Source organism: Squalius cephalus (genome assembly GCF_949319135.1).
Source record: "Squalius cephalus genome assembly, chromosome: 17".
Taxonomy (NCBI): Eukaryota; Metazoa; Chordata; class Actinopteri; order Cypriniformes; family Leuciscidae; genus Squalius; species Squalius cephalus.
This window is the reverse complement of record NC_137138.1, coordinates 37,055,812-37,082,413: the sequence shown is the minus strand read 5'-3', so window position 1 is coordinate 37,082,413 and position 26,602 is coordinate 37,055,812. Positions and strand designations below refer to the sequence as shown.

At 36.4% G+C, this 26,602-nt stretch overlaps 1 protein-coding gene across 6 annotated transcripts in view; it reads left to right on the top strand.

The window, feature by feature from the left end:
* Window positions 1–26,602, top strand: part of LOC307174564 (uncharacterized protein) — a 215,002-nt gene that overhangs the window by 165,778 nt on the left and 22,622 nt on the right. Inside the window, exon 8 of one of the 6 annotated variants that reach the window (XM_079898456.1) lies at window positions 19,660–19,862. The exons of the other annotated variants lie outside the window; for them this stretch is intronic. Within the exon in view, the coding sequence (XP_079754582.1) occupies window positions 19,660–19,742 (83 nt within the window). The 3' untranslated portion in view covers window positions 19,743–19,862. Of the gene's footprint in view, window positions 1–19,659; window positions 19,863–26,602 lie in introns of those variants that run through there. 6 annotated transcript variants of the gene reach the window in all.

Sequence of the window (26,602 nt, the reverse complement as noted above, 5' to 3'; positions counted from 1 at the left end):
AATGGACAAATACACACAAATATTATGTCTAAATGTCAGTTTTGGAGAGTATTCACGTAAATTATGTCGGTTATGTCTTAAACAGTTGTGAGTGTATCTATGTGCATCAGTGCATTGGATCCGCATGTCATTGGACATGATCCGATGTCTTGTGACAGTGGGTAATAAACAATGCGGTCTGTGTCCTTAATATTGATCAAGCAACAAAAGAAAAAGAGAAAAGCATACACTGCTCGTTAATAGCTTTAATAAGGATTAATTATATTTAATTCATACAAATAAATATGTCTGCTTGAAAGAATAGAGAATGATGTAGTCAAGTAGTTATAGAATTCATATATCATTCGAAAAGTGGTTTTATTTAATTTTAAGATATGTTTTTAAGTATCAGTAGTTAAATCTGTATCTGTATTGCACGTTCAAACTTTAAAATCATATATTAGCAGGTTAATATATGTTTTCTCCGGGAGTATATGGGTTTGGACATTTTAGAGAAATTCTAATATGCATTTAAATTGAAACCCATTATATTTTAGTCGACTAAATCTACTGTAGATTTAGTCAACTAAAATCTTATTGTATTTTGTCGACTAAAACTAGACTAAAACAAAACAATTCAGATGACTAAAATATGACTAAAACTAAATGGCATTTTAGTCAAAAGACTATGACTAAAACTAAATCAAAATTTGCTGTCAAAATTAACACTGGATTAATATAAATAATATATTTAAGAAATGCAAATCTCATTATTTATATTCTTTAATAATAATCATTATTGATTATTAATAATAAATGCAAAGAAAACATAAGTTCATTGCAAAGGAAGTTATTGACCACAGGAAAATAAAATCTATAAAATAAGGTATGACAACAAATTCAAGCTTTAATGCAATGTGATCTCATGAGAATACGTGTGTATTTTTACGTAAAGTGTAGTTCTACCACACGTACATTTACTTACGTTTTGTTGCCATGAGTGTTTTGCTGCTGTGTACAAATACTTCGTTACTTTACTTAACCCCCTGAGTTCGGCTATCGCGTCGGCGCGATAGGTTCGTTTTTTTCCTTTTCAGTGCAAAAAAGAATCAAAATACTAATATTAATTTGTATGTTATATGCTTGTGTTATACATCAATCGATCCTGTTAAGTGTGTACATTTGTGTATACTCTCAATAAAAGCAAAGTGTTGTGCTTTTTGCCAAATAAAGAAAAATAAACACGAAGCGAGTTCTGCCTTCTCTCTGTCATTGTACTCCATTCTGAAACGTGTCCGAAAATGAACCATAACTCAGTGAATACTCAATCAGTCACACAGGCACACAGGCATGAAGCTTGGATTCTCTTATTTTAAATGAAGTAATTTTTATAAAAAACAAATATTCTCAGTTTATGTAATATGTATGTAAAGAGAGAGATGTCAGTCGTTCTCATCTCAGCTAATTATTTTTAATGTGACTCCGCCCGCGGAGAGCGTGCACTATTCAAACGCAAATAATCTGACGACGCAAACCTGTGAAACGCCCACATCAGCTGGATAACACACACCGCGAGTTCACTTTCAGTCTCATGTACTTTATGACGCTGTGAGAAATAAAAGTATCTTGATAATAATCCTGGAAATCTTACCTCAGAAGTGCTGGAAGTTTCATTTCGAGGAGCAACAGATCCAGCTGAGGAATAGGTCAGTTCTATATCTGAGACTGATTAAATATGAATCTATAAAAGTTTTATAGAAGACTGTTTAAAGGTGCATAACGCAAGTCTCTGAGTTTTTGCAGAACTATGCCCCCGGCGACAAATGAAACTGCAGCACTGCAACTGAACGCGCATGACGTCACGCCCAGTCTCAAATTCGGCCCGAATCCCTCTTATTTATTTTACTGTACAGGATTATAGAGGCAATCGCAGTGATCAGAGAAGGGCTCATTCAGCCCATCAGGCAATTGTTTAAGCATGTATGGGTTAGAAAAACGGGTATTTTTAACATAAAAAGTTGCTTAATGCACCTTTAAATATGAATCGCGTTTCTGCGTGTGAATGAATGAATGCACAGATGCGCGCTGTTGTGGAACTACTACATCTGGCACAAATACTGTTTCAAAATGAATCGCGTTTCTGTTTGTGAATGAATGAACAGCTTTTAGCAAACTCTATTGCTATACTAAGATGAGTAAAAATCGACTACAAAAATCGTATAGATTATAAAGTTTTTACTGTAAAATACTGCCACATCAAATAAGCTTATAATGTTGCCAATTTCTGCTCGTGTTAAATATATATATATATATATATATATATATATATATATATATATATATATATATATATATGTTTTGTCAAAAATAATCAACTAAGATGTTATAGTGTTTGTTCAAATGTAGGTGATATTCAAACTAATGAGCTTTGAAATACATATGATAAAATGTATATATATATATATATATATATAATACTATTTTTGTCAAACTAAGTCATCAACTAACTAAGATGTTAGATGTTCCAATGTTGGCTATATTCAAACTAATGAATACATATAAAATGTAGGCCTATAATAATTTTTTTTACAAAGAAAGAGTACACTTGAAATATTGTTGAAATTGTAATTATTGTTGTAATTGTAACTTTTTTAATAAAATAGCAAAACATATAAGATAGATGTAAGCAAAATCTTAAATGGTCAATATAAGACTTCTTCTAAATATATCTTTTGTCCTTGCATTGTGGCTCAGTCAGTGTCACACCTGAATGAATGGCTCATTATGCAGAGTGGGTGGGACATTGTATTCTAAGGTGTAAACCACTCCTCGTTCACGCCCCCCTCGCATATTGGCTTTCCAAGCAAAACCTGTTTTACATCAATTTAAATCAATGTATTGTTTTATGTGAACGATAAAGCAAGACTATTTTCACATAATTTTGAAGCCAGAACTCGAAGCGACAACATCCATTAGTCAAAAGTCTTGTGGACACATATTTAGTATGAGTTTTGTGGTCTTATTTCAGCAACTTTAATTTTTATTTTTTTCAATAACCACGCATAAACATTATTCTCTTAAAAATACAAACATCTACATACATGATGCGCGCATATTATGGTAGACCTGTTTGTGGTATATAGAGTGAATTTACACCTTTGCCATTAATATGTTTTTAAGCAACTGAAAAAAGCACAAATGTCAGCATGTCAGAACATCCCAAGGGCCCAAAAACACACCTCAGACCCCAGAGGGTTAAGTACATTTTTCACGTATCTGTACTTTACTTAAAGGGCATGTTGCAGGTTAGAGTACCCAGTGAGCCAATGTATAGAAAAATAATGTAGGAACTAGATTTAAATATAAACATATACTTATAAAACGCTATTTAGGCTTCTAGAGTCGTTTTTGTGAGAAAATTTTACTTCCGCATTTGAAAACTGCCGAACAGGGAGTGACGTCACATGAGGGAGAGCGGTCAAAGTAAACAATAGGAAAGCAATGGATCGCAATGACAGCTCGGAAAGCTAGGGGAATTGTAGCCTAAATGTTTACTCGTATGATATATATAATTGATATAATTTATAATGATATCATAATTATGAGCCTGATATGAAGCCATGTGAGCAGGACAGGCCAGGTTTAGACAGAACAACGGTGAGTTGTGGTGTGAGGAGAACAGGGCGAGAGAACAGTGTTAGCTTATAGATATAACGTTAAGTTATTCACGTTAGTCGACGATATGTAGCCTATAACACTATGCTCAGATCACAATTGTACAGATTATTATTATCATGTATCAGGCAATAGCAAAGCTAGTATTTAGACCCTTACCTGCATGTATTGTGTGTGTCAGCCATTAGGAGACCGTTTCCAGAGAGGAAGAGGGACTTTATAGGCTTTAAATTAACCCATTTGGTGACGATGAATAAAAGAATGATCACAACCACAACTGTCTTACTGTATAAAAACTTTATATGTAGAAACAGCCAACACAAACATTAAAGTCAGTTTGTACAGATTGAAAATGAATTATAGAACATAATATTTATAATAATTAAATAATATTTATAATAATAATAATAATAAGTGTCGGCTGCAGACTAATAACAAATACATAAATGCATTACATTACAAGTTTATGTAGGATATGTTAATGAATTAAATGAAGACAGGCATATTTTGTAAAACAGATGTACAATAAGTGATCTCTGACGGATCCACGAGCCTCATGTTTCCCGCCGGCGGCCGAACCACATGCCCGACCCGATGAAGGAGCCGGGAAAGCGTGCACATATCGCCTGGATTATAATCATCCGGTCTATAGTGAACGCTACACACTACCGCGTTTTTCAAAGCAGAAGCAGAAGTGAAGTCCCGTCTCACCCTGCACAGAACGCACACGGGCACGGAAGATCGCACCGTCCTTTTTCTTATTCGGAAACCTGTGGACTTGATGTCCTGACAGGCCATAATTCACAATCATTTATCACGACTATGATTAATTGAAATAAAATAAGCACCGAAAACACACTGAATCATGACCGCTCCAACTGAACACCAACCTATCTCCACACTGAGCGAACACAGAGCTGGCAAACGACTACCTCATGTGACGTCATATGACGCGATGGTGAAAAAAAGCGTTTTGTCAACACGGTCAAGGAAACTGTCACGTTTTCTATTAAATTTGTGCCCTTATGTCTTGCAAAACGATTTTTAATCCTGCATTTACTTTTCATATGGTATTTTCATACAAGGTTATATTAATAAAAAAAAAAAAAAAAACCTGCAACATGGGCTTTACGTAGAATCAGCAGTGCATACTTTTGACTTTTACTTCGTTACTTTTTGCAGCAATTATTATACTTTCTACTCCACTACATTTCTACAACGTTTTGTTACATTTTCCGATCAGTTTTTCCCCTGCCAAAACAGAGATTGAAAAAAATCTCCCATGTTTTCGGTAGCCTACTGACGCGTTGGTGGCCAATAACGCACCTGAAAGCTGTCACAAAGAACCGGCAAAAGTAATGAATATGTCATATATAGCAAGGAGACATTTTAATTGATTATTAATAAACAAGTGTTTTCTGTGTCAGCTGCAAAGAAATTAAGTTGGCGATAGGCTACTGATACGCGATCTTCGCAGCAGCCTAGTGAACGCGCCAGTGAGAAGTGCACAATGCACATTTCATATGGATTACTACATAAGCAGAGAGCAGTCTGTTTTCTTTCGTTTTGAATTTTTCTGTTTAAAAGTACACATTTACAGCTGTCTTAAGATATATCAGGTCTGTGAGGCAAGTAGGTTACCTTAAAGGGGGGGGGTGAAACACTAATTTTCACTCAATCTCCTGTTAATCTTGAGTACCTATAGAGTAGTATTGCATCTTTCATATCTCCAAAAAGTCTTTAGTTTTATTATATTTATAAAAGACAGATAGGCTGTAGCGAGTTTTTCTGGAAAGAAAAGGGCGTCTGTAGGCGGGCCGTGCGGCCAGCGGTAAAGCTGTGCTAACCGAGCTAACAACAACACACAGAGAAACATGTGAAGCAGTTTCTTACTCACCAGTCACCACCTGTTCACCGCAAATTCCTTTATCATTGTGACTGCATTAGACGATCTGCAAATCCGTCGATCTGGACTTTGTTTATAAAACAATCATCGTCGACAAAATGTAGGGAACAGTCTCGCACAACTCCGTTTTTGGCCTGGAAAAACAATCTGCATCCACTTTTAAATAATATAATAATATATTCTTTATTTCAGACCAAAAAGGTCCATAAAAAAACATGTAAAAAAGACAGGCAGACAGATAAAAACAAAGGATTACTATAATCCATATAAACAATTTCTCCAGTGCCTCCAAAGCAGCGAACTGTACCTAGTACTGCTCTGGTCAGGCCATATCAAAACAATTATAATTTCATTTTGCGAGTCCATAAGTCTCGTCATAAATTTATACACAACATTTATTATTACAGCATTTAGTGTGGTCACATCATTCTGCACAAACAACTGACTGGCACTGGTCCAGCGAGGGACTTTCAAAAAAATCCTAAGAGCATCATTGTATGCTACTTGTAACTTGTGAAATACAGCTTTTGTGTAGCAACACCACAGGTGAGGAGTGTAGAGTGGTGTACAGTAGGCTTTAAACAAGACATTTTCTGTACACATTCCAAATTTCCTTGCCAGCATATTAGCTTGTGCATACAATTTACAGTACTGCCTCTGGATGTCATCATTATCAGAGAGGTCACTCTTTATAATGTGACCGAGGTACTTCACTTTTTCCACAACTGCCAAATCCCCTCCTGACAAATGAAACATGGGAAATACAGCCTTATGCTGCTCTCTAGTCCTCACAATCATCACTACAGTCTTTTTCGGGTTAAATTTGATGTCATATCGTTCACCATATTCAGTACACACATCAAGCAATTGCTGGAGGCCTGCAGAGCAGGGTGACATAATGACCAGGTCATCAGCATAAAGTAGATGGTTTAATAGTCTTTCCCCTATCATGCAGCCGGTCTTACAGTTTTTCAATGTTCGGGAGAGATCATCCATATAAAGGTTAAAAAGCATGGGTGACAGAATCCCACCCTGCCTCACCCCATTAGTCACAGAAAAAGGTCTTGATAGCTATCCGATCGTGAAAAGACCAGGTGTAAATGCCCTCCGAAACGCATTCCAGACGGATTTGAATCCGATCGCTCAAACCACTTCAGGAGGTGGTCTGGGCCACATTCCAGACAAAACTAGACAAGTGTAAATGCATCTGGTTGTTGAAACCACATATGTAAATTGTGCTCCTCCCAAAAATGCTAAAAAAATAATCGTGTGAGAGCGTGTTATAGGCTATAGGTAATGTTATAGCCAGATATGACGACGCTACTGGAACACGCACCACCGCAGATGAGAAGGTAAGCATATATTCATTAAACCAACGTGCAAACTATCGCAAATCAAAGTGAAAGTGAAATGGAAAGTGAGACGCTTAACACACAATCATCATCATTAAAAGTAGAGAAACGAAATAATCTTACCAGGGCTGTTGCCGCTCTCTCTTATTGCTGTCTTTGATTTAGAAGTTTTATCTGATGATCAATAAAATGCAGCTCATATCTGTTGCTTTCGGTGACGTGCACTCCGTTAAATCTGCATATAGCGCGGGAACTTAAGATCGGATTTAAATCCGTTTTGCAAAAACACATTTATGTGACCAGGTGTAAATGGAACCGTTTTGATAAATCAGATAGCTATCTGATCTGAGAAAACGCATGAAGTGGCCAGGTGTAAACAGCTAACAGAGACAGGCATGTGATCCGCAGTTGCCATCCCATACAAGATCTCTAAGTCCACTATAACCTCCTGAGCATCCGCCGTACTTATGCAGTGATCAAGCCATGAAGTTGTATTCCAGGCTTCACTGACATATGTATAGCTATGACTTGGCAAGAAAACCTTACTTGACAAGTTTAGCTTATTGTCTTCACAAAACTGAATTAAATGCTGACCAAATATGGACTTCACATCAGAAATGTCGGCATTAAAATCACCCATTACATAAATACAAGTACATTCACTTTCTTCTATAAAAGAACCAATAAAGGCAAGTCTTTGTAAATATACAGCTTCATTATCATGACATTCAAAAGGCATGTAAATATTCAAAATAATAAAAACATTATTGCCCCAAATAACTTTTACACCTATGCACCAATCGACATTCAGTCTGATCACACTAATAACTGGATCATATTTCTTTTGCCACATTATGGCCACACCTCCAGGTATTCTACCACGCACTATCCCCAAACTCAAATCTGTTGTAGACTCCCCTGCCCCGTGGTAGTCAATATTAACAGATTTAAGCCTGTCCAAATCTTGCTTCGAGAGCAAAGTTTCCTGTATACATAGAATATCAGTGTTCTCAAACAGTTGAAGCCGTCGCCAAAAGCCGCTGTTGCCTTGGGTTAACGCACTTCATAGTAACGCTGCACAAATGCACCTTCTGGCCACAAAGCCGGGTCATACAAATCTTTAACATCATCACACTCTGCAACATCTTTGAACGAGCTATATCTACTCTGTGTTGAGTCTATCTTTGAGCAAGTAACTTCGCGTCCAAGTTTGTTTTCGCAGGTAAAGTGAGAGCATGTCTGTCTCTAGTTCAGGCGCAAACCTCGTGGCAAAAACACTCACCATTTTCGTCCTCACAGTTCGAATACTACTCCCTGGGCCGGTTCCAACAATGCCACTTCTCTTATCCCGTTGCAGTGGCCTATTCAGTCGAGGTTTAGGTCTCCCCAAGACAGCAGCCGAGTGTGGTCTGTGGCGTTTAGCTACGGTGCTCCACATAGCTACTGTAGTCGATGTGTTAGCATCCCCCTCCACCGTACTTTCTGCTGTGCGCGCGCTACGCATAGGCCTAACCCCACTGGACAACCACTGTCCCGGTGCATCGGGCGCGCTCCCCGTGCTCTCCTCTTCTGTCACCGCATCATTGTAGACCTGCGGTGCCCGTGAAATTGCAGCCTTACCCGGGCCGCACTGCTCCCCCGCGGTCAGCCGGCGGTGTAGGTCCTCTGACACGGCACACAATTCAGCAGAAGCACTTGCCTGTATATTCATTCCCTGCTTCAAGGCAGTCATGTCTGTACTCAGTTTCTCAATTTTAGCAAGTAAACATGAGACATCAATGCTGTTAAAAGTCACAGGCGGCAATTTTTCTCATTTCTCATTTCTCTTTATTCTTTTCAAGAAAATGCATTATTTGTTCAAGGCACATACAATTCATTTGAATTTTCCTTTACATTTCCATGATCAGAAAGGAGCAGATGGAAGAATAATATTCTTATATTTATCTGCCCCCTTTATAAACATAAATAGTAGATGGCATTAACATTGTTCCCTCCACCATCACCCAAAATGTATTAACATAAATAGTAGATGACATTAGCATTGTTCCCTCCACCTTCACCCAAACTCCAACATATCTGATATTTGTTTAAACATTTTACAATGATCACATACAGTCCAAATAAATTTTCAGTTTGATATAATTCAAGTTGTTTCTTTTTATAACTCCTTTTAAATTCCAAAAACAACTTTTTAGATCTTTCCTTAAAGAATTCCATGCTTTTACTCCAGCAACAGACAAACACATTTGTTTCAGGTTTGTTCGTGCTATTAAATGTTTAAAGTCATACGGCCGTCTGTGCTTTCCATCTTCAGAAGTAAAAACAAATAACTTTTGTAAGTCATGTGGAAGAGCTTTGCTTCTAGCTTTGAACATCACCAATAGAGTTTGTAATTCTACAATGTCTTTAAATTTTAATAATCCTGACCTAATAAAGAGTGAATTTGTGTGGTCTCTATATCCTGCTTTGAAAATAATGCGAATTGCTCTTTTCTGTAAAATAAATAAAGGCATAGTGTTGCTATGATATGTATTTCCCCATATTTCTACACAATAGTTTAAATAAGGCAAAATCATTGAACAATATAACATTTTCATTGTATTATACGGTAAACTGTATTTAACCTTATTCAAAATAAATAGGCTTTTTGCCATCTTATTTTTTACATGCAATATATGACTTTTCCACGTCAATTTCTCATCTAAGGTGACTCCTAAAAATCTAATTTCAGACACCTTCTCAATATTTACATTGTTTATAGATAAGCTGAATTCCTCCTTTCTTTTATTGCTGAATATCATAAACTTTGCCTTGTTCAAATTTAAAGATAATTTATTTACATCAAACCACAATTTTAGTTTAACCATTTCATCTTCAATATTATTAGCTAAAGTTTTCAAATCATTTCCTGAGCTGTATAAATTTGTATCGCCTGCAAATAATACATAGTGTAATTTTTTTGAAATCTCACAAATCTCATTTATATATAAAATAAAAAGTTTGGGTCCTAAAATTGAGCCTTGTGGAAGTCCACATTCAATATTCATAAATTCTGACCTATAACCGTCAAACTCAACATATTGTTGTCGTTGGTGTAAATAGCTGGTTAACCAGTCCAGTACAACTCCTCTAATTCCATAAGTATATAATTTAGAAATAAGAATTTGATGATCTATAGTGTCAAATGCCTTCTTTAAATCAATGAACACTCCTATTGTGTATTTATTTCTATCTATTGCGGTTGTAATGTCTTCAATAATTTTCGCGATAGCCAAGCTTGTAGACCTATTTGACCTAAATCCGTACTGATTTTCATTTAATAATTCATGTTTTTCAATAAAGTTGTCTAATTTATTAACAAAGAGTTTTTCAAACACTTTGGAAAATTGAGGTAGGAGAGATACTGGTCTATAGTTATTAAAAATATGTTTATCTCCAGTTTTAAAAAAAGGTATTACCTTAGCTATTTTCATACTATCTGGAAAAATTCCTTCTGTAAAAGAATAATTAATTATATAATGTAATGGTTTAATAATGCAATCAATTGTGTTTTTTATTATTTTCATGTCAATACCATCACTATCCGTTGAGGTCTTGTTTTTTAGCTTATAAACCACAGATAATATTTCATTTTCAGTCACCTCACCTAGATACATTGACTGCATAATCCTATTTTCCCTTTTCCAGACTCCCCCTAGCTGATCACTAGGTATTGGTATTTCATTTGCTAAGCTAGGTCCTACATTTACAAAGAATTGATTTAGTTCATGAACCATTTCATATTTATTTTCAATCACCCTATTGTCCTTTTCAAAATATTTAGGTAGTTCCTTTCGTCCAGTCTTATTCCCAATTACATTATTCAGAATATTCCATGTAGCCTTTATATTATTTTTATTTTCATGCAACATTCTATTATAATAGTCCTTTTTTGCTTGTCTCAATATATCGGTCAACTTATTTTTGTATTTCTTATAGCGTTTTTCTGCGTCCTCTGTTCTTAATTTGATAAACTCCTTATAAAGTCTATTTTTCTTTTTAGAAGCATTTTTTAATCCGTTTGTTATCCAAGGTTTACTATTTTGCCTTTGTTTGGATCTGCATGGGATCTCAGGACAATGCTTATTATACAAAGTAAGATAACATTTAAGAAAAGAATTATAAGCATTATTTACATCATCTGTGTACACCTCTTTCCACTCTTGTTTGATTAAATCATTCCTAAACTTATTAATATGATCAGCACACTCCTTTTTCTTTTGTATATTTGATAGTATACTGTTTTTTTTAGGCAACTTATAGTCAAATATTGCAAATATAGGCAGATGGTCGCTTATATCATTTATTACCAACCCACTAGTAATGTGATTCTCTAAAACATTTGTAAAGATATTATCTATTAAAGTTGCACTTGTTGTGGTTATTCTGCTAGGCTTCGTTATTAATGGATACAACCCGTTTTTATATAATGTCTCAAGAAAATCTGAGTTTTGTATATGTGAATCTACCTTTAGAAGATTAATATTATAATCTCCACAAATTACGATATTTCGTTTGTTATTTAGACCATGAATCATTTCTTCTAATTTATCTATGAAGGTTTCTACTTTTGATCCTGGTTTTCTATATACATATGCAACAACAATATTCCTATTCAGTTCTAATTCTATTTCTACAGCTACACTTTCCATTAAATCATTAATTGCTGTTGTCATGCATTTAACTGGTCTACATTTCAATTCATTATAGATATAGAGGGCCACTCCCCCTCCAGTCCTATTGGCTCTGTTGGTGACATATAAATCATAGCCCTTTAATTTCAGATCATCCTCCTTGCCTTTCTTTATCCATGTTTCAGATAAAGCAATTAATTTAAATCTTCCTTTAAGTGTCTCCAAAAAAAGTTTGATTTCAGAAAAATGTTTTGTTAGACTTCTGCAATTGAAATGAATAAAAGAAAATGCCTGTTCAATTTGTACCTCATCAAATTGTTCATCAGTGTAATACTGACAAGAGTTCCTAATATGATTAAATAAATTAGTCTCTGGATCCACATTATTTTCAAAATCATATGTATCACGTTCTATATAATCGACTTGGAAAGGCTTCAGTCTTAAATGAAAGAGTCATTCACACAAAGAGTTCCTTATAAGAGATCCAATAATCAAGCAAAAAGAAAAAGAAAAAAAAAGAATGATGCACTCTCTATTGTCATTTGTGCAGATCCAGGTCCTTAATTTTTCTCACCATAATCACCTTGACTTGTTCCGGAGGTCCATTCGTCCGGATGAAAACTTTTCCATTCCTGGTCCAGGTTGATTGAATTTTGCCTTCCCTTTTCAGTGTACGGCTGGTCCAAGCAATTTCTGCATTTTTCTTTGTCAAGTGCTCATTTAAATACACTCCGGTGCCTTTAAGTTTCTTAGCTTCCTTTAGGATTTCCACCTTGTGCCTTCTACTTACAAACTTGACAATAATTTTAGGTTTAGATTTTTTGTCCTTACTTGGAAGAATGTGACATGCTGAAATTTGCTGACTGTCCAGAGGAATGGTTTTACTCTTCATGAAGCGCACCACTTGTTGCTCCAGGGTGTCAAGCTCCTCAGATGGTGCATCCTCACCTTGTTGGTCACCAGATAGGCCTGTAGCCCGGGCGTAACTTTGATGCCTAGTCTCTAGGCCGGTGATTACAAGGTCATCAGCTCTGGAATACTGTTCCAAGTCATCCACCCTTTGTTCCAGGAGCTCAATACGTTCATCCTTCTGTTTGATAATAGTTTTTAGTTGCCTGATCTCCTCCATGAGGCCTGTCAGTTTTCTTTGTTGTTCCACCACTTCACTTATTTCCCTTGACATAAAATTCAGGGAATTTTTAATTTCTATTAATTTTAATTGCTATTTTTGCAGTAGTGGCCATTGTACTCCAAGCAGTCTTGACTTTTGCTAGTCCCGCTAGTCCCGCTCACGTGGTGTTTGCATACTTTACCACAGCTTTTGTCCATACCGTATTTCAGCCCAGAAGATCTCTACACTTTCTCCAGAATCTCTGAGAAGTACTCCGTGAAAAAGTCTCCTGAGAGGGCATATTTTTTGTGTATGATTATAGCACTGTATTCCTGATTTGTTACTAGTTATTCCTGCTTTATTCCTCAACGTGCATAATCCGCGTTGATTTCCTCAAAGAAAAAGTATCGATTTTGTTGCACTATCGCGCCATTACTCGATTTTAAGTAACCAACTGTGGCTCCTGCAATTCATCCAGGCGATGTGACACAAAGCGAGGCATTTTGTCACCAAGCTCATTTAGTAGCGCCAGACAACTTTTGACATTGTTTGCGTCTTTTTGTTCTCCTCTGTGCTGAATATTACGCTGTGTAGACCCAGGGCAGAGATCATACAGAACTTTCTTTGAACTCGCAATCCATTCCGATGGAAAATGACTTGTAGTTAGTAGCACAAGCTCATCTTGCGCCATTGTCCTCATTTTAACAACAAGAAAATTCAATAATTTATCTTCCACAACGATGTTACCATCAGTGGTCGTATACATCTCTGGTTTAGTTTTCACCAGTGAGACAGCAGACTCTCCACCTGCCTGCTTCTCTCGGCCAGACGCCATTTTAAATTCAGAGGAGACCTTATACCTTAACGCTGGGTTCTTTAGGAATCTGTGCAGGGTTGTCTTGCCCTGGTGACCAAAAACACCCTTCTTTGGTGAGCTGATAAGAGCGTTTTGATAAGGTAACGTACAGCTTTCGCTCTCTCTCTCTCTGTCTGTCTGGTCTACGAGTGCGCGCCCGCGTTCTCCCAGCAGAAGTGCCCTTAGGACCCATATAAGGAAATTCCGCTCCATCTTACGTGACAGAGCCATACTCTTTAAAAAAGGCTTTGTGCTTTCTGTTTGAGGTCTCTGTGAAAGTTTTAAAGCAGTCTTTTAGTGCCGCTTTCAGAGCAGTCACGTCTGTAATGTTTAATTTATGTTTAATTTATGTTTTTTCCTCATAAATGGGAACATGAAAAATAAAATAAAATGAATATTTTATGTTCTGTGGAGAGCCAACCCTTCTTCATCCGGTGGGTATTACTTTTGGTTTGCGCAGTGTAATTCACAGAATTACTAAAAAATATTTTGCTACCTAAAAGTTAAAGAGGCTACATGCGATTTTCTGAAATTTAAACTCGACACTGACACCTGTGGCCAAAAAATGGAACTGCTCTTCCTTTCTGCTCGCTCTCGTACGTGCACACTTCACGAGTCATCCGCTGCAAAGAAGTCAACATTATGTTTACAGAGGTAAGAACAGTCAATAACATATATTGTTTGAGAAACTAAGTTTGTTTGTTGACTAGATGTGGTGGTAGAGTGATCTGAAACGTTTAACATGAACGCGCTTGACGTCACATCCGCAGACAGCGCGGGAAAAATCTGACCCGACAGAAAATAGGAAAAATAGGATACAGACTTATAGGTGCACCCACTGTGAGCGGACAAGGTGTCAGTATGCTCATCAGGGGCCTCATTTATAAACGTTGCTCACGCACAAAAGAAGGCATACGCAGCTCTCTACGTAATAATTGGTATTTATAAAAAGCAAACTTGACGGGAAAATGTGCGGTCCTTCTCGCATACTCTGACCCAGGCGTACGCACAAAAACGGGTGAAATGAGAAATGGCGACACCGTTGGCAGATGGAAGAAACACGTGAAAGTGTGTGAAACTGTAGACCGTTGTGTAAAAGAAATGTCAATACTGCCTCTCATAAATAACACGAAGACTTCACAAAGCAAGTCTTAGGCTACAATTAACAGCCACGAACACCCGTTTGATCGATCTGCAGTCTAAAACAAACAAAATCAAACGAAAATTACAGCAGAAATGCAAATTAACACATATTTGCAAAAAGAAAAGTGAAATATGTTCTGCAATAATATTGGCATGTTATGCATTTCATCCTCGTAGCTTGTCAGACGCAATCAAATGGATGGTAATAAAATGCTTCCGTATCCCTTTTCCTCCACCCGTGGCAGACACACTCTGGCGATGGAGCGCTAGACTCTTTTTTTTTTTGTCCGACGACTTTGATGTCCGACCATTTCTTTTTTATTTCGGCCACGGTCCGAGGTTGTGAGGCTGCAGCATTATCGGCGTCTGCAACCTTTTGCCACTCAAGTGCCTTTTTGGCATTAGTAATGCCCACACTGTGCCCTCCAAACAACATTTTACTTCTCTTTTCCACCTCGCCAATGATAATTTCTACTTCACATTGAGTGAAGTTACGTTTCTTGGTTTTCCTCTCTGTGTTTGCCATGATTTCTCAATCGATCACGCCCATAGTTGCCCATAAATGGTCCGTGAAACGCCCAAAAGTTAATATTCATCGTCGATTAATATTAACTTTTGGGCGTTTCACGGACTATTTGTGGGCAACTATGGGCGTGACAAAAAGCCGCAAAAGCTGCGCTATATTTAGAATTGATTGTGATTTATTAAGGGAAAACTGCGTAGGATGTGCGTGCGCACGGTTTTATAAATCCGAATATTTCTGTGCGTACGCACGTCCTATATTTCATCCGTACGCCACTTCTGACGCAAATCCTACGCAAAATTTTATAAATGAGGCCCCTGGAGATAAAGGCTATTGTTACGTTTATTTTGGGGAAAAAGTTGCTTATAGCCTCTTTAAGGATTTTTTGTGTCCCGTAACGCATGTGTAGCCTAGGCTATTTCCCTCATATTAAATATAAAACGCATAGGCCTACTGATATTTTTCAATATGTATTAAATGCTTTTTCTGAGAATTTATATTTCAAGTTTTTACTGCAAATATCCCCATTATAACGCTGGAATTGCCCAATATTAAATAATTTATCCTCAACTAGTTTTGTGGTGTAGGTCTACGTATTTTATAATGTTAACTTCAAAAAAGGGGTGTGTCGCAATTCTACCTTCTCACACGGCGACACCGGTTCGTAGGTCTGTGTGTAGCTATTTCGGTTTCATATTGCATATTGGTACAGCCCTAATTATTAGAATATAGACATTAAGAGAATAAATTGTTATGCAAGTACTCTTACTTTTAATACTTAAAAGTATATTTATAATCAGATACTTTTTACTTATGTAGGGTTTTCATTGTGGTACTTCTACTTTTACTAAAGTAAACATGTCTCTGGTTATTTGTACTTTTACTTAACCCCCTGTGGTTGGCGGTATCGCCGGCGATACCAGCTCGCTTTTTTTCAGTTCAGTTCAAAATAAATAAATTTTGCTCTGTTGACTTTGATATTACAAGCAAGTTTCATACATCAATCGATTCTGTTAAATGTGTATTATTTTTGTGTATACTCACAATAAAAACAAAGTGTTGTGCTTTTCGCCAAATAAAGAAAAATAAACGTGATGCGAGTTCTGCCTTCTCTCTGTCCGTGAAGACCATTCTGAAACGCGTCCGAAAATGAACCATAACTCAGCGAATACTTCTCACACAGACACGTGAGATATGTCTTTATGCAGCTTGAAATCTCCTCTTTTAAATGAAGTAATTTATATAAAAAACAAATGTTTTCAACTCATGTAATCTGTCTGAAAGCAAGGAGAGGTACCGTTTTTCCTTCTCCCCTCATTATCTCTAAATCAGCTGCGGCCGCCCCGCCCCCCGGCGCTATTCACATGTTAAATAGTTTAGGTGATCTAGTATGCATCGCATACGCCCCCCGATCAATGCCATAAAAACACAGTTTCTTCATGAGACTTACTGATAGTTCATCGCGTTTTGAGTATGGCTCGTTTCTCCGGTAAAGACGCACTTCAGATGATTCTGGACAGCGAGGAAGAATGCGATACCGGGTTGTTTCCTCAGAGGAAGATTGTAACAGACGACGAACGGCAGCATTTTGAAGAGCGAATTCCGCCGAGGACACAATTTCGGAGTAAGTTTTACTTAAAAGTCTTTTGTCTTTTATTTTTCGTGTTCGCATTTATGAGGAAAAAAACAATATTACGTGACAGTTCTCCATTATGGACGCGAGCGCTCTAAGCACTAAAAGACTTTCAAACATTCACAGAGACCTCAAAACAGAAAGTACAAATCCTTTATTTAAAACGAATTTCGTTTTGTATCAATTGTATCTTAATTTTAATATTTTTTTCATTAACAAATTTCCTGTATTTAAAACGAATTTCGTTTTGTATCAATTGTATCTTGCTTTTAATAATTTTTTCATTAACAAATTTCCTGGATTTAAACTGCAAATTAACATTTATATTTCTTATAATAAAAATGAAAGACCTATGCTATACAGACATATGAAAGACAACATTTCGTTGATTAGTTTTGGATAGATTATACATTTTTAATGTAAAATATCTGCAACCTCCTAATAAGCTTTTGTTTGCCAATATTTGCTTATGTTAAATATAATATGTTTTGTCAAAAATAAAGTTATCAAATAATCAATCAAATCCTTAACTTTGAAATATGTATGATAAAATGTATACTTTAGTTTTTACAAAGAAAGATTACACTTGAATTGTTGTTGTAATTGTAACCTTTTTAATAAAAAAATATATTTACAAGGTAGATGTAAACAAACTATTAAAAGGTAAATATAAACCTTTTCTATAAATAACTTGTATTGTGTTTTATTATTGACAAATTTGGGGAGAGCATACATATTCCAAAACTGAAAATACAGTATGAGAATTAACTGCACAATTACTAGACATGTTTTCCTTGGATATTATAGGCCAAATTTCAAGCACAATATGAGGAAAAATAAAAAAGAATTGAGATGCTTCCAACTGTTGCTCTTGCATTCTTGTGGCTCAGTGACTCACCTGAATGAATGGCTAATTACGTATGCGGGCCCCATTGTCTCCTCAGGTGTGAACCACTATATATGCATGACCGTAAACACCCACTCCGCATATTGGCTTTCCAAACAGAAAGTGCTTTACAAAATTCAAATCAATGTATTGTGTTATGTGAATGATAAGGCAGGGTGATTTTCACTTTATTTTGAAGAAAAAACACTAGGCAATGACATATTTTAGACAAAAGTCTTATTGGCACATATTTAGAATGTGTTTTATGGCCTTATTTCAGAAACTTTAGTTTTTAGTTTTTTCAATAACCACGCATAAACATTATTCTCTCAAAAATGCAGACATGTACATTCTTGTTGCTCACATTTCATGGTAGCCCTGTTTGTGCTAAATAGTGTGTAAAAAATTTTTTGCCATTAATATGTTTATAAGCAACTGAAAAAAGCAAAAATGTCAGGGCATGTCAGAACATCTCAAGGACCCCAAAAACACCTTAGACCCCAGAGGGTTAAGTACTGAGATTCAGTACTCCCTCCACCACTGTTTTACATTCTATGCTCTATAGGGATGGGCAAATTAAGCCTCATGAAGCACTGAGGCTTTCCCCTGATTTTTTCGGGTATAGATTCAAAGCTTTGAGAGTGTTGAAAACAGTGCCATCTGGTGTTTAGCAAAAAAAAAAAAATAAACCAGCCAAACCCCTGTGAAAGAAGCTTCCCAGCAAACACATTTACGCTGTGGCAACATCTGTGGCACGTTGCATTTCTGCTATGGCAACGTCGCTGTCTACGTGCTCGCAACATTGTAACAACGCAGAATTGTAAGTCAGATGTTAGATAATTATATAGTTTTTAAAAATATTGTTTATCCTTATTATTATTTAATGGGGCTATCAGTAAATTAGCCTAATAATAATCAACACCTGCAAGTGTACACTTTGAAGAGTAAAAATTACAGAAGGTTATGTTAATTCAACTTTATTAAAACTAACTGCATATATGGTAATCAAATTGCACTTCCAAAAGTCATACATTTGTGAAAAAACAAAAAAAACAAAAACGAAATGAATGAATATACAAATTTCTTTTAAGTATAATAAATAAAACATAAAAAGCAAAGATCAGAACATTTAATGAACAAAACCGGGTTCTGTACATGGCAGTCGAAAGCCGGACGATAAAGTTCCGGAATCAGTCCAGGAAACATCAGAAACGAATGAGACTAAATAGCAGACAAATGAAATGGAAAAACTAAACAGTGCAAGCGAGGCTTCATTAGTCACATTAGAAAATGAAGTTGTAGGTTGTGTTTGAATAATTACGTATCCTAGCTGATACTCGCGTATCCTTGCTCGATGAAGAACGAGACAACACAATAAGCCCAACAGGCGGTTGACATGTAAAAGGCTGATTGGCGCTTCAGACACCCTCGGCACAACCTTCAGCAATGGCCCTGAACGGTGGTTCAATGTCAACATTGTGACAACGCTGTAACAACCTTCACCACACAACGCATTTCTAGCAACTTTTTGGCCATGTTGATAATAGGTTGTTAGAAGGTCGGGTACGTTATTCTAACGTGTTTGCTGGGTTAGTCGGACGAATCAGCCACCACGCATTACCTAGAATATCTAAATCGACTGCTGGCGGTAGATCCTCCTCCTATTTAGCACCAAAACTCTGGAACAGTCTTCCTACCATTGTCCGGGAAGCAGACGCACTCTGTCAGTTCAAAGCCAGATTAAAGACACATCTCTTTGACATTGCATTCACATAATACATTATAGACTTCTAATGTTAATGTTAGGCTGCACAGATTAGGTCAGCCGGAACCGGGAACACTTCCCATAAATCCTGATGTACTCGTTACATCATGAGAAGAATGGCAGCTACGCTAATTTTAGTGTCTGTGTTTATCCCGAGGTTTTCCTGCAGCCTGCCGGATCCAGGCCGTATCCAGATCTGATGAGGGACCTTCGCCTGGGCCGATGACAACGCAGTGCTGAAGTGCCAACTAGTCTCTCCCTATGGAGGATCCCTCTACCACTATACAGATAAGGTGTTGTCGGGAAAATTCGTTTCGCGTTCCTACCCCAAAGCAACAAAATAAAATAAAATTCTTTATCAAAATTTATAAGGAAAGACAAGTACTTTGTTTAGGCTTGGCTTGTAGGGAATTCCAAACCTGCGTATATTCAAACGCACATAACTATAGAACCCATTCTAAATGCGCATGTGAATGCCATCAGCGTTTCTCACAGGTTCGCGTTTAAAGTCTGTGTAGAGAGAATGGTGTCGTCTTAGCGGCCCCTAATTTAATAACAAATGATTGTTGCGATGGAAGCAAATCAATCAAAACTAACTTTAGCTGGAAAATAACTTTATTAAAGAACCACTATAAAGCCAAAACAATCTCTGTTACCTTAAATTATACGCTTATCTCTGTAAAGCTGCTTTGAAACAATCTACATTGTTAAAAGCGCTATATAAATGAAGATGACTTGACTTGACTAGATAGTTTCATGTTACGTGCACAAAGAAAAGCCTAGCAGTGTGTCTGTGTGTTGAATTTCTCTATGTGATAAATTAATTTAACCATTAGGTTGTGGTGTTTAATGCCAGTATGAACATCAATATGATATAATAGAAGAATATTGTACAAAAATTGCATATGGGAAATATTTTTTGTTTCCTATTTTTTCCTATTTTTATTTTACTATTTATAAATGTAATTGAATAAGTCTGAATGAAAACTCAGCCGTAATGTAAGATCTGGTGGTCTGAACATTTCCGACACTACAAAATGAATCACGCACATGATTGGACAGAAAACGAAGCTTCATCTGTCATTGCTCAAGTGATTTCTACGTTAACAACACAAGCCTCGAATCGCTGCTTCATCTGACACGCCCATTTATGCTCGACACGAGCTCGGTTCATATGTCACATCACTAGCTGTTCAAACTTTAATATTCTGTGTATTCAGTTACTGTCATCTGGTAACTGTACTAGTTCAAACAGTAATTTGAAATATTACATTTTTCCTCTGAATTGCAAGCTGCCCAAGTCCATGTCAAGTCATGCTGAAACCAGTTTATAATAATAGGAGGCCATGATGGACAGAGGCCAAGCAACAGTTTGATTCTGTTTAGTGTATATGTTCTGCAATTAAGCGTAGCATCAGTTCTGGCAGGTCATGTTAGTCAAGTTCGCATCAGCTGACTCTCAGCTGATCCACATCTACCAATAGGAATACAATACCTATCACTGTATACATGTACACGGTTTTCTCCAGAGCGGCTACAGATATATATAAAATTAAGTAAATTAATAACTTTTTTACAACAAAAATGAAACATCACTGAACTTACTTAAGCTGGACGCTATTTTCTTCTAGAAACAAACTTTGTTGCATTATTGTCCTGTAATCTCTGTAAAGCTGATTTGAAACAATCTGTATTGTAAAACACGTTATATAAATAAATGTGACTTGATTTGACGCATATAAGCTCCTTCAGTATTATCAGCAGCTATCGGGTTCTCAGGAGCTAATTAATGGTGAAATACGGCAGGCAAACCACATCATCTCACAAGAAATCGTGCAATCGGGAATTTAGCAAGAGGAATTCATTCACCAAAGGATTTCACCTCAGATTCATTTAAGTTTGTGAACTTGAACACGAGATTTGCGCAAACTCCAAGATGACCTCTAAAATGTCAGGAAATTCCATATTTTAAAACTTTACATCATGCGCTACATCAATTAATGAGTATAGAAAGTTTATGTACTGTAGGTGGAAATTAAGATAATTGTTTGTGACAATGATAAATGCATTATTTCTCATTGTACTCATGAAAATATGTTTTTATCCTTATATTTCAAATGGACAAACAGAATATCTAAAATGCAATTTTGAGTCAAGAAATGAGTCAAGTGCAAGTGTTTGGATTTACATGCATACTATTGTCTTTGGATAAAAGTGTGTGAATTGAGTTCGAAGTTATCCAAGAGGTTTTTTATTCTTTCTATTTCTATTACTTTCTGCAGTTATTTCCACACATATTTTTTTAACCGTTTATTTTGTGTTTTGTAGGCAGTAGAAATTACAAGAAAAATAAAAACAGTATCAAAAAGAAACAATACAAAAAAAACAAATGACAATAAAAACAAAAACTAAGTGTGTGTGTGGGGGGGCTTTTTCATTCAAATAAGTGGGAATTGTCCATGTCTTTGAAAAGTAACCATTTCTTCCAATTTTGTTCAAAGTCACCTGCTCTGAGTTGCAAGTAAAAGGTGATTTTCTCCATTGCGTAGATCTCTTCCATAATGTCCATCCACTGTCTTGTTGTTGGAGCATCACTTTTTAACCATTTCCTGGTGATGGCCTTAGAACTGGCAACAGACATTATTTTAAAGAGATACCTGTCCTCTTTCTTTATCAGTCCTTCTGGGATCAATCCCAGATATAAAGTTTGGGGGTCCGTGGGGACCCTATAATTCAAGACTCTTTCCAGAAGTATGTTAATACCATCCCAGAATGGTTTAAGTTTAACACAAAACCAGAATACATGACTGTGATTGGCATTAATTTGTCCACACTGTCTCCAGCATTGTTGTTGTTTACCAGTTTGTTTACTTGTAATTTGAGGGGTGATGAAGAAACGCATTAGATTTTTCCAGCCAAATTCTCTCCATCTTCTGGAGCTAGTAGAGCTGTGTCGAATTTTACACATTAAATGCCAGTCACACTCGGACAATTCGATCTGTAATTCTTCTTCCCATTTAAGCTTAACATATAATGAAGTGTTACTGTTACAGTTCTGAAGGCATGCATACAGTTTAGACACAATCTTGGAAGGGAGCTGCTTATAGGCCTCCAACAACATCCCTATCAGTGTAATAGGTTGATATCTTTGTTTTTACCTGTGTATCATAAAATTGTCTTAGTTGAAAATAACGAAACTTATCATTAAGCCAATAAGTGGTATTTTACTGCCCCCTGCTGCCATTTCATCATACTGCTCCCTAATATTGTCATATAATTCATATTTAGACTTTATAAAATCATTATTTTAACAATTTCAATCATATTTTGTCAAAACTCATCTATTGGAGTATGGACAATTGTGTCACACTGAGATATGGAAATGGACTAAAGTAAATGAATGAAATGAAACGAAACGAAAGTAAAACGGGCATTTAAGCCACGCCCCCGAATACAAATTCACTCATAACTCGAAAACGGGACGTCGTTTTGTGCTCAAATTTTGATGGTAAGGTCTTCTCCAGGCTCTTGATCGAAACGTGTCGTTGCGGGCCTCGGGAGCGCGCCTCCCCCGATTTTGAACGGCCGTAATTCCCGATCCAGACCACCCCGAACCTTGTGTGAGAGCTCGTTGGAAAGGGCCTGTCCTTGACTAGCTTCGATTCAAATGTGGTGTAATTTGTCCTGCGCATTCCAGAGATAAAAGCCCCCAAATATTTGCATTTGAACAGTCATAGCTCCCAGCCCCAATCGCCCAAAAACACTTTGATGGTCTCATTCAACAGGGCTCCTCAAGCACTATATATGCTCTGAGTTTCAGAATTTTTCGCCTTCTGGTTCCCGAGATATAAGTGAAAAACCAAATTCCCATTCATTAATTCATTCAATCACTTCAACTGTAAGATGGATTTGTAATACCACTGTCCACTAGAGGGAGCAGCAGGATTACGCATGACCTTTTCATTAGTTTTCAGTATTGGGAAACAAACAAATGTTTTAAAAAGCAATCAAGCAATCCTGGCAAATTATTCTAGAGCGTGGTATATCATGGTAAATCATGGTAAACTATGTAAATCATGCTAGATTCATAGTAAATAATACTGGAATGTGGCAAACTGTTGGGGAGGAACTTATTTTACTAAAATGGCTATAACTCAAAAAGTAAATGAGATATCTTCACCAAACTCAGTACACATGTGTATGGGTTCAATTTGAGGTCACATTAAACAATTTTATGGAGATCATACCATAGGTGGCGCTATAACTGTTAAAAAGCTTTAAAACCATATATATCCCATGGTAAACTGCCTGTATTGGCTGTAAATGGTCTTTTCTATCTATTATGTCAGTGGTTAGATGCTTGCTAAATAAATCTTAATAACTTTTGATGCTTTTGTGCTTAAATGCCTTAAAGGCCTTAACTGCTTGAACCCCGATAAATGCTGCTTGTTATTATTATGATTTTTATTATTAATGAAGCTTATTGTTATTTAGAAGAAGAATGTCGTTATTATTATTATTTAAAAGAAGAAGAATGTCATTTTTATTATTTTGTCAGTCTGAATTATTTTTTGGTCATTGAAAGTCTTTCATTACTGAACCCAGTCCGTGCGCACCTGCCGGGCCTAACCCTGGCTTAACCCTCTGGAGTCTGAGCTGTTTTCTGGGCCCTGGAGGTGTTCTGACATGCTCTGACATTTGTGCTTTTTTCAGTTATTTATAAACATGATAATGGCAAAGGTGTAAATTCACTCTATATAGCACAAACAGGGCTACCAAAATATCTGATCAACATGCATGTATATGTTTGAATTTTTAAGAGAATAATGTTTATGCGTGGTTATTGGAAAAAATAAAAATGAAAGTTGCAGAAATAAGGCCACAAAACACATACTAAATATGTGGCAATAAGACTTTTGACTAATGGATGTCATCACCTAGCCTGACTACGTCAGACTTCGTACTTCCGCTCAATTTCATTTCCCTTCTGTACTCAGTCTGAGACAGCTTCAGAGCTTTCTGTTTGCCACCGGTCTGGAAACAGCCGGCCAATCAACGAACAGAGGGCGGGCTGAGAGTCGTGACGTACAAGCTGATTGTACCGTGGATGCGTAGATTTACTTCATATAATCTGCAAAAGTCGTTCACAGCCATGTTCACTCCGGTATTTCGCTCGATGGTTTTGTTTTCGCATCATACATATGTTTACAGTGAAAGTTAAATGCGGCTGAGCATGCGCATAACACACGCCATAACCAAACGTTATGTGATTGGCTTACGGGTAACCAATGATTTTAAACTTCAGACAAGCGCCCCCTAGCAAGAGAGAAAACACTTCTCTGTTATGCCATTCCAGACTCTGTCTACGAAGCAAAGTGAAGTAGCAGTCGTAGTAGTAGCTAGTCATCACCTATAGTTTTTTCTTCAAAATTATGTGAAAATAGTCTTGCTTTATCGTTCACATAAAACCATACATTGATTTAAATTGATGTAAAACAGGTTTTGCTTGGAAAGCCAATATGCGAGGGGGGTGTGAACGAGGAGTGGTTTACACCTTAGAATACAATGTCCCACCCACTCTGCATAATGATGAGCCATTCATTCAGGTGTGAAACTGACTGAGCCACAATGCAAGGACTTCTAAATATACATTTAGAAGAAGACTTATATTGACCATTTAAGATTTTGCTTACATCTATCTTGTAAATATGTTTTGCTATTTTATTAAAAATGTTACAATTACAACAATAATTACAATTTCAACAATATTTCAAGTGTACTCTTTCTTTGTAAAAAAAAGATTATAGTCCTACATTTTATCTATGTATTCATTACTTTGAATATAGCCAACATTGGAACAGCTAACATCTTAGTTGATGACTTTATTTTTGACAAAAATAGTAGGCTATTTTAAATATAGAAATTGCTAAACAAAAGCTTATTTGACGAGGCAGCATATTCTACAGTAAAAACTGTACCCAAATCTACTAAACAAAATGTTGTCTTTCATATTTCGCCTGACTGTAACATTGTTTTCATGAAATACACTTACACACGCTTAAAATGATGATAATTAGGTGTAAAGATAGGTATTACTGAAAATATTTGGTGTTTGGGGTGAGGATTGGGGTTGATCCATTTATAAAGTATCTGTTTTTTATTTATTTTTTCTGATGTGCACAAATAAGTGACAGGTATCATAAGATTTTCTTCTCCATGTTCCTTTTTTTCTATTCTTTTATTCGTTCATGCATGTGATAATGAATGAATGAATTAATTTATGTATGACTTGTGCAATAAATAAAAAAAAATAAAAAAATAAATACGGTAGGCTATTGACTCGCGATCTTCGCAGTAGGCTAGTGAACGCACCGGAGAAATGCACATTTATTAGGCTACATAGTTTTTTTGTTTTGGATGGTTTTGTTTAGAACCAGCTTTCTGTAAATATATTTCACATTTTTTAGACATGTGAAGCGAGTAGGCTACGGTCTGGTTAATGATGATCTCCAGTTCAAGCAACTTATGTTGTGATTGCTAGCCTATATTTACTTTAAATCCAGGAAATTTGTTAATGAAAAAATATTAAAATTAAGATACAATATATACAAAACGAAATTTGTTTTAAAGAAAGGATTTGTACTTTCTGTTTTGAGGTCTCTGTGAATGTTTGAAAGTCTTTTAGTGCTTTTTTTTTAGAGCGCTCGCATCCATAATGGAGAACTGTCACGTTATATTGTTTTTTTCTCATAAATGCAAACACGAAAAATAAAAGACAAAAGACTTTTAAGTAAAACTTACTCCGAAATTGTGTCCTCGGCGGAATTCGCTCTTCAAAATGCTGCCGTTCGTCTTCTGTTACAATCTTTCTCTGAGGAAAAGGTGCATTCTTCCTCACTGTCCAGAATCATCTGAAGGGCGTCTTTACCGGAGAAGCGTGCCATACTCAAAACGCGATGAACTATCAGTAAGTCTGATAGAAACTGTGTTTTTATGGCATTGATCGGGGGGCGTATGCGATGCATACTAGATCACCTAAACTATTTACATGTGAAAAACGTCAGGGGCGTGGCGGCCGCAGCTTATTATAAAGATAATGA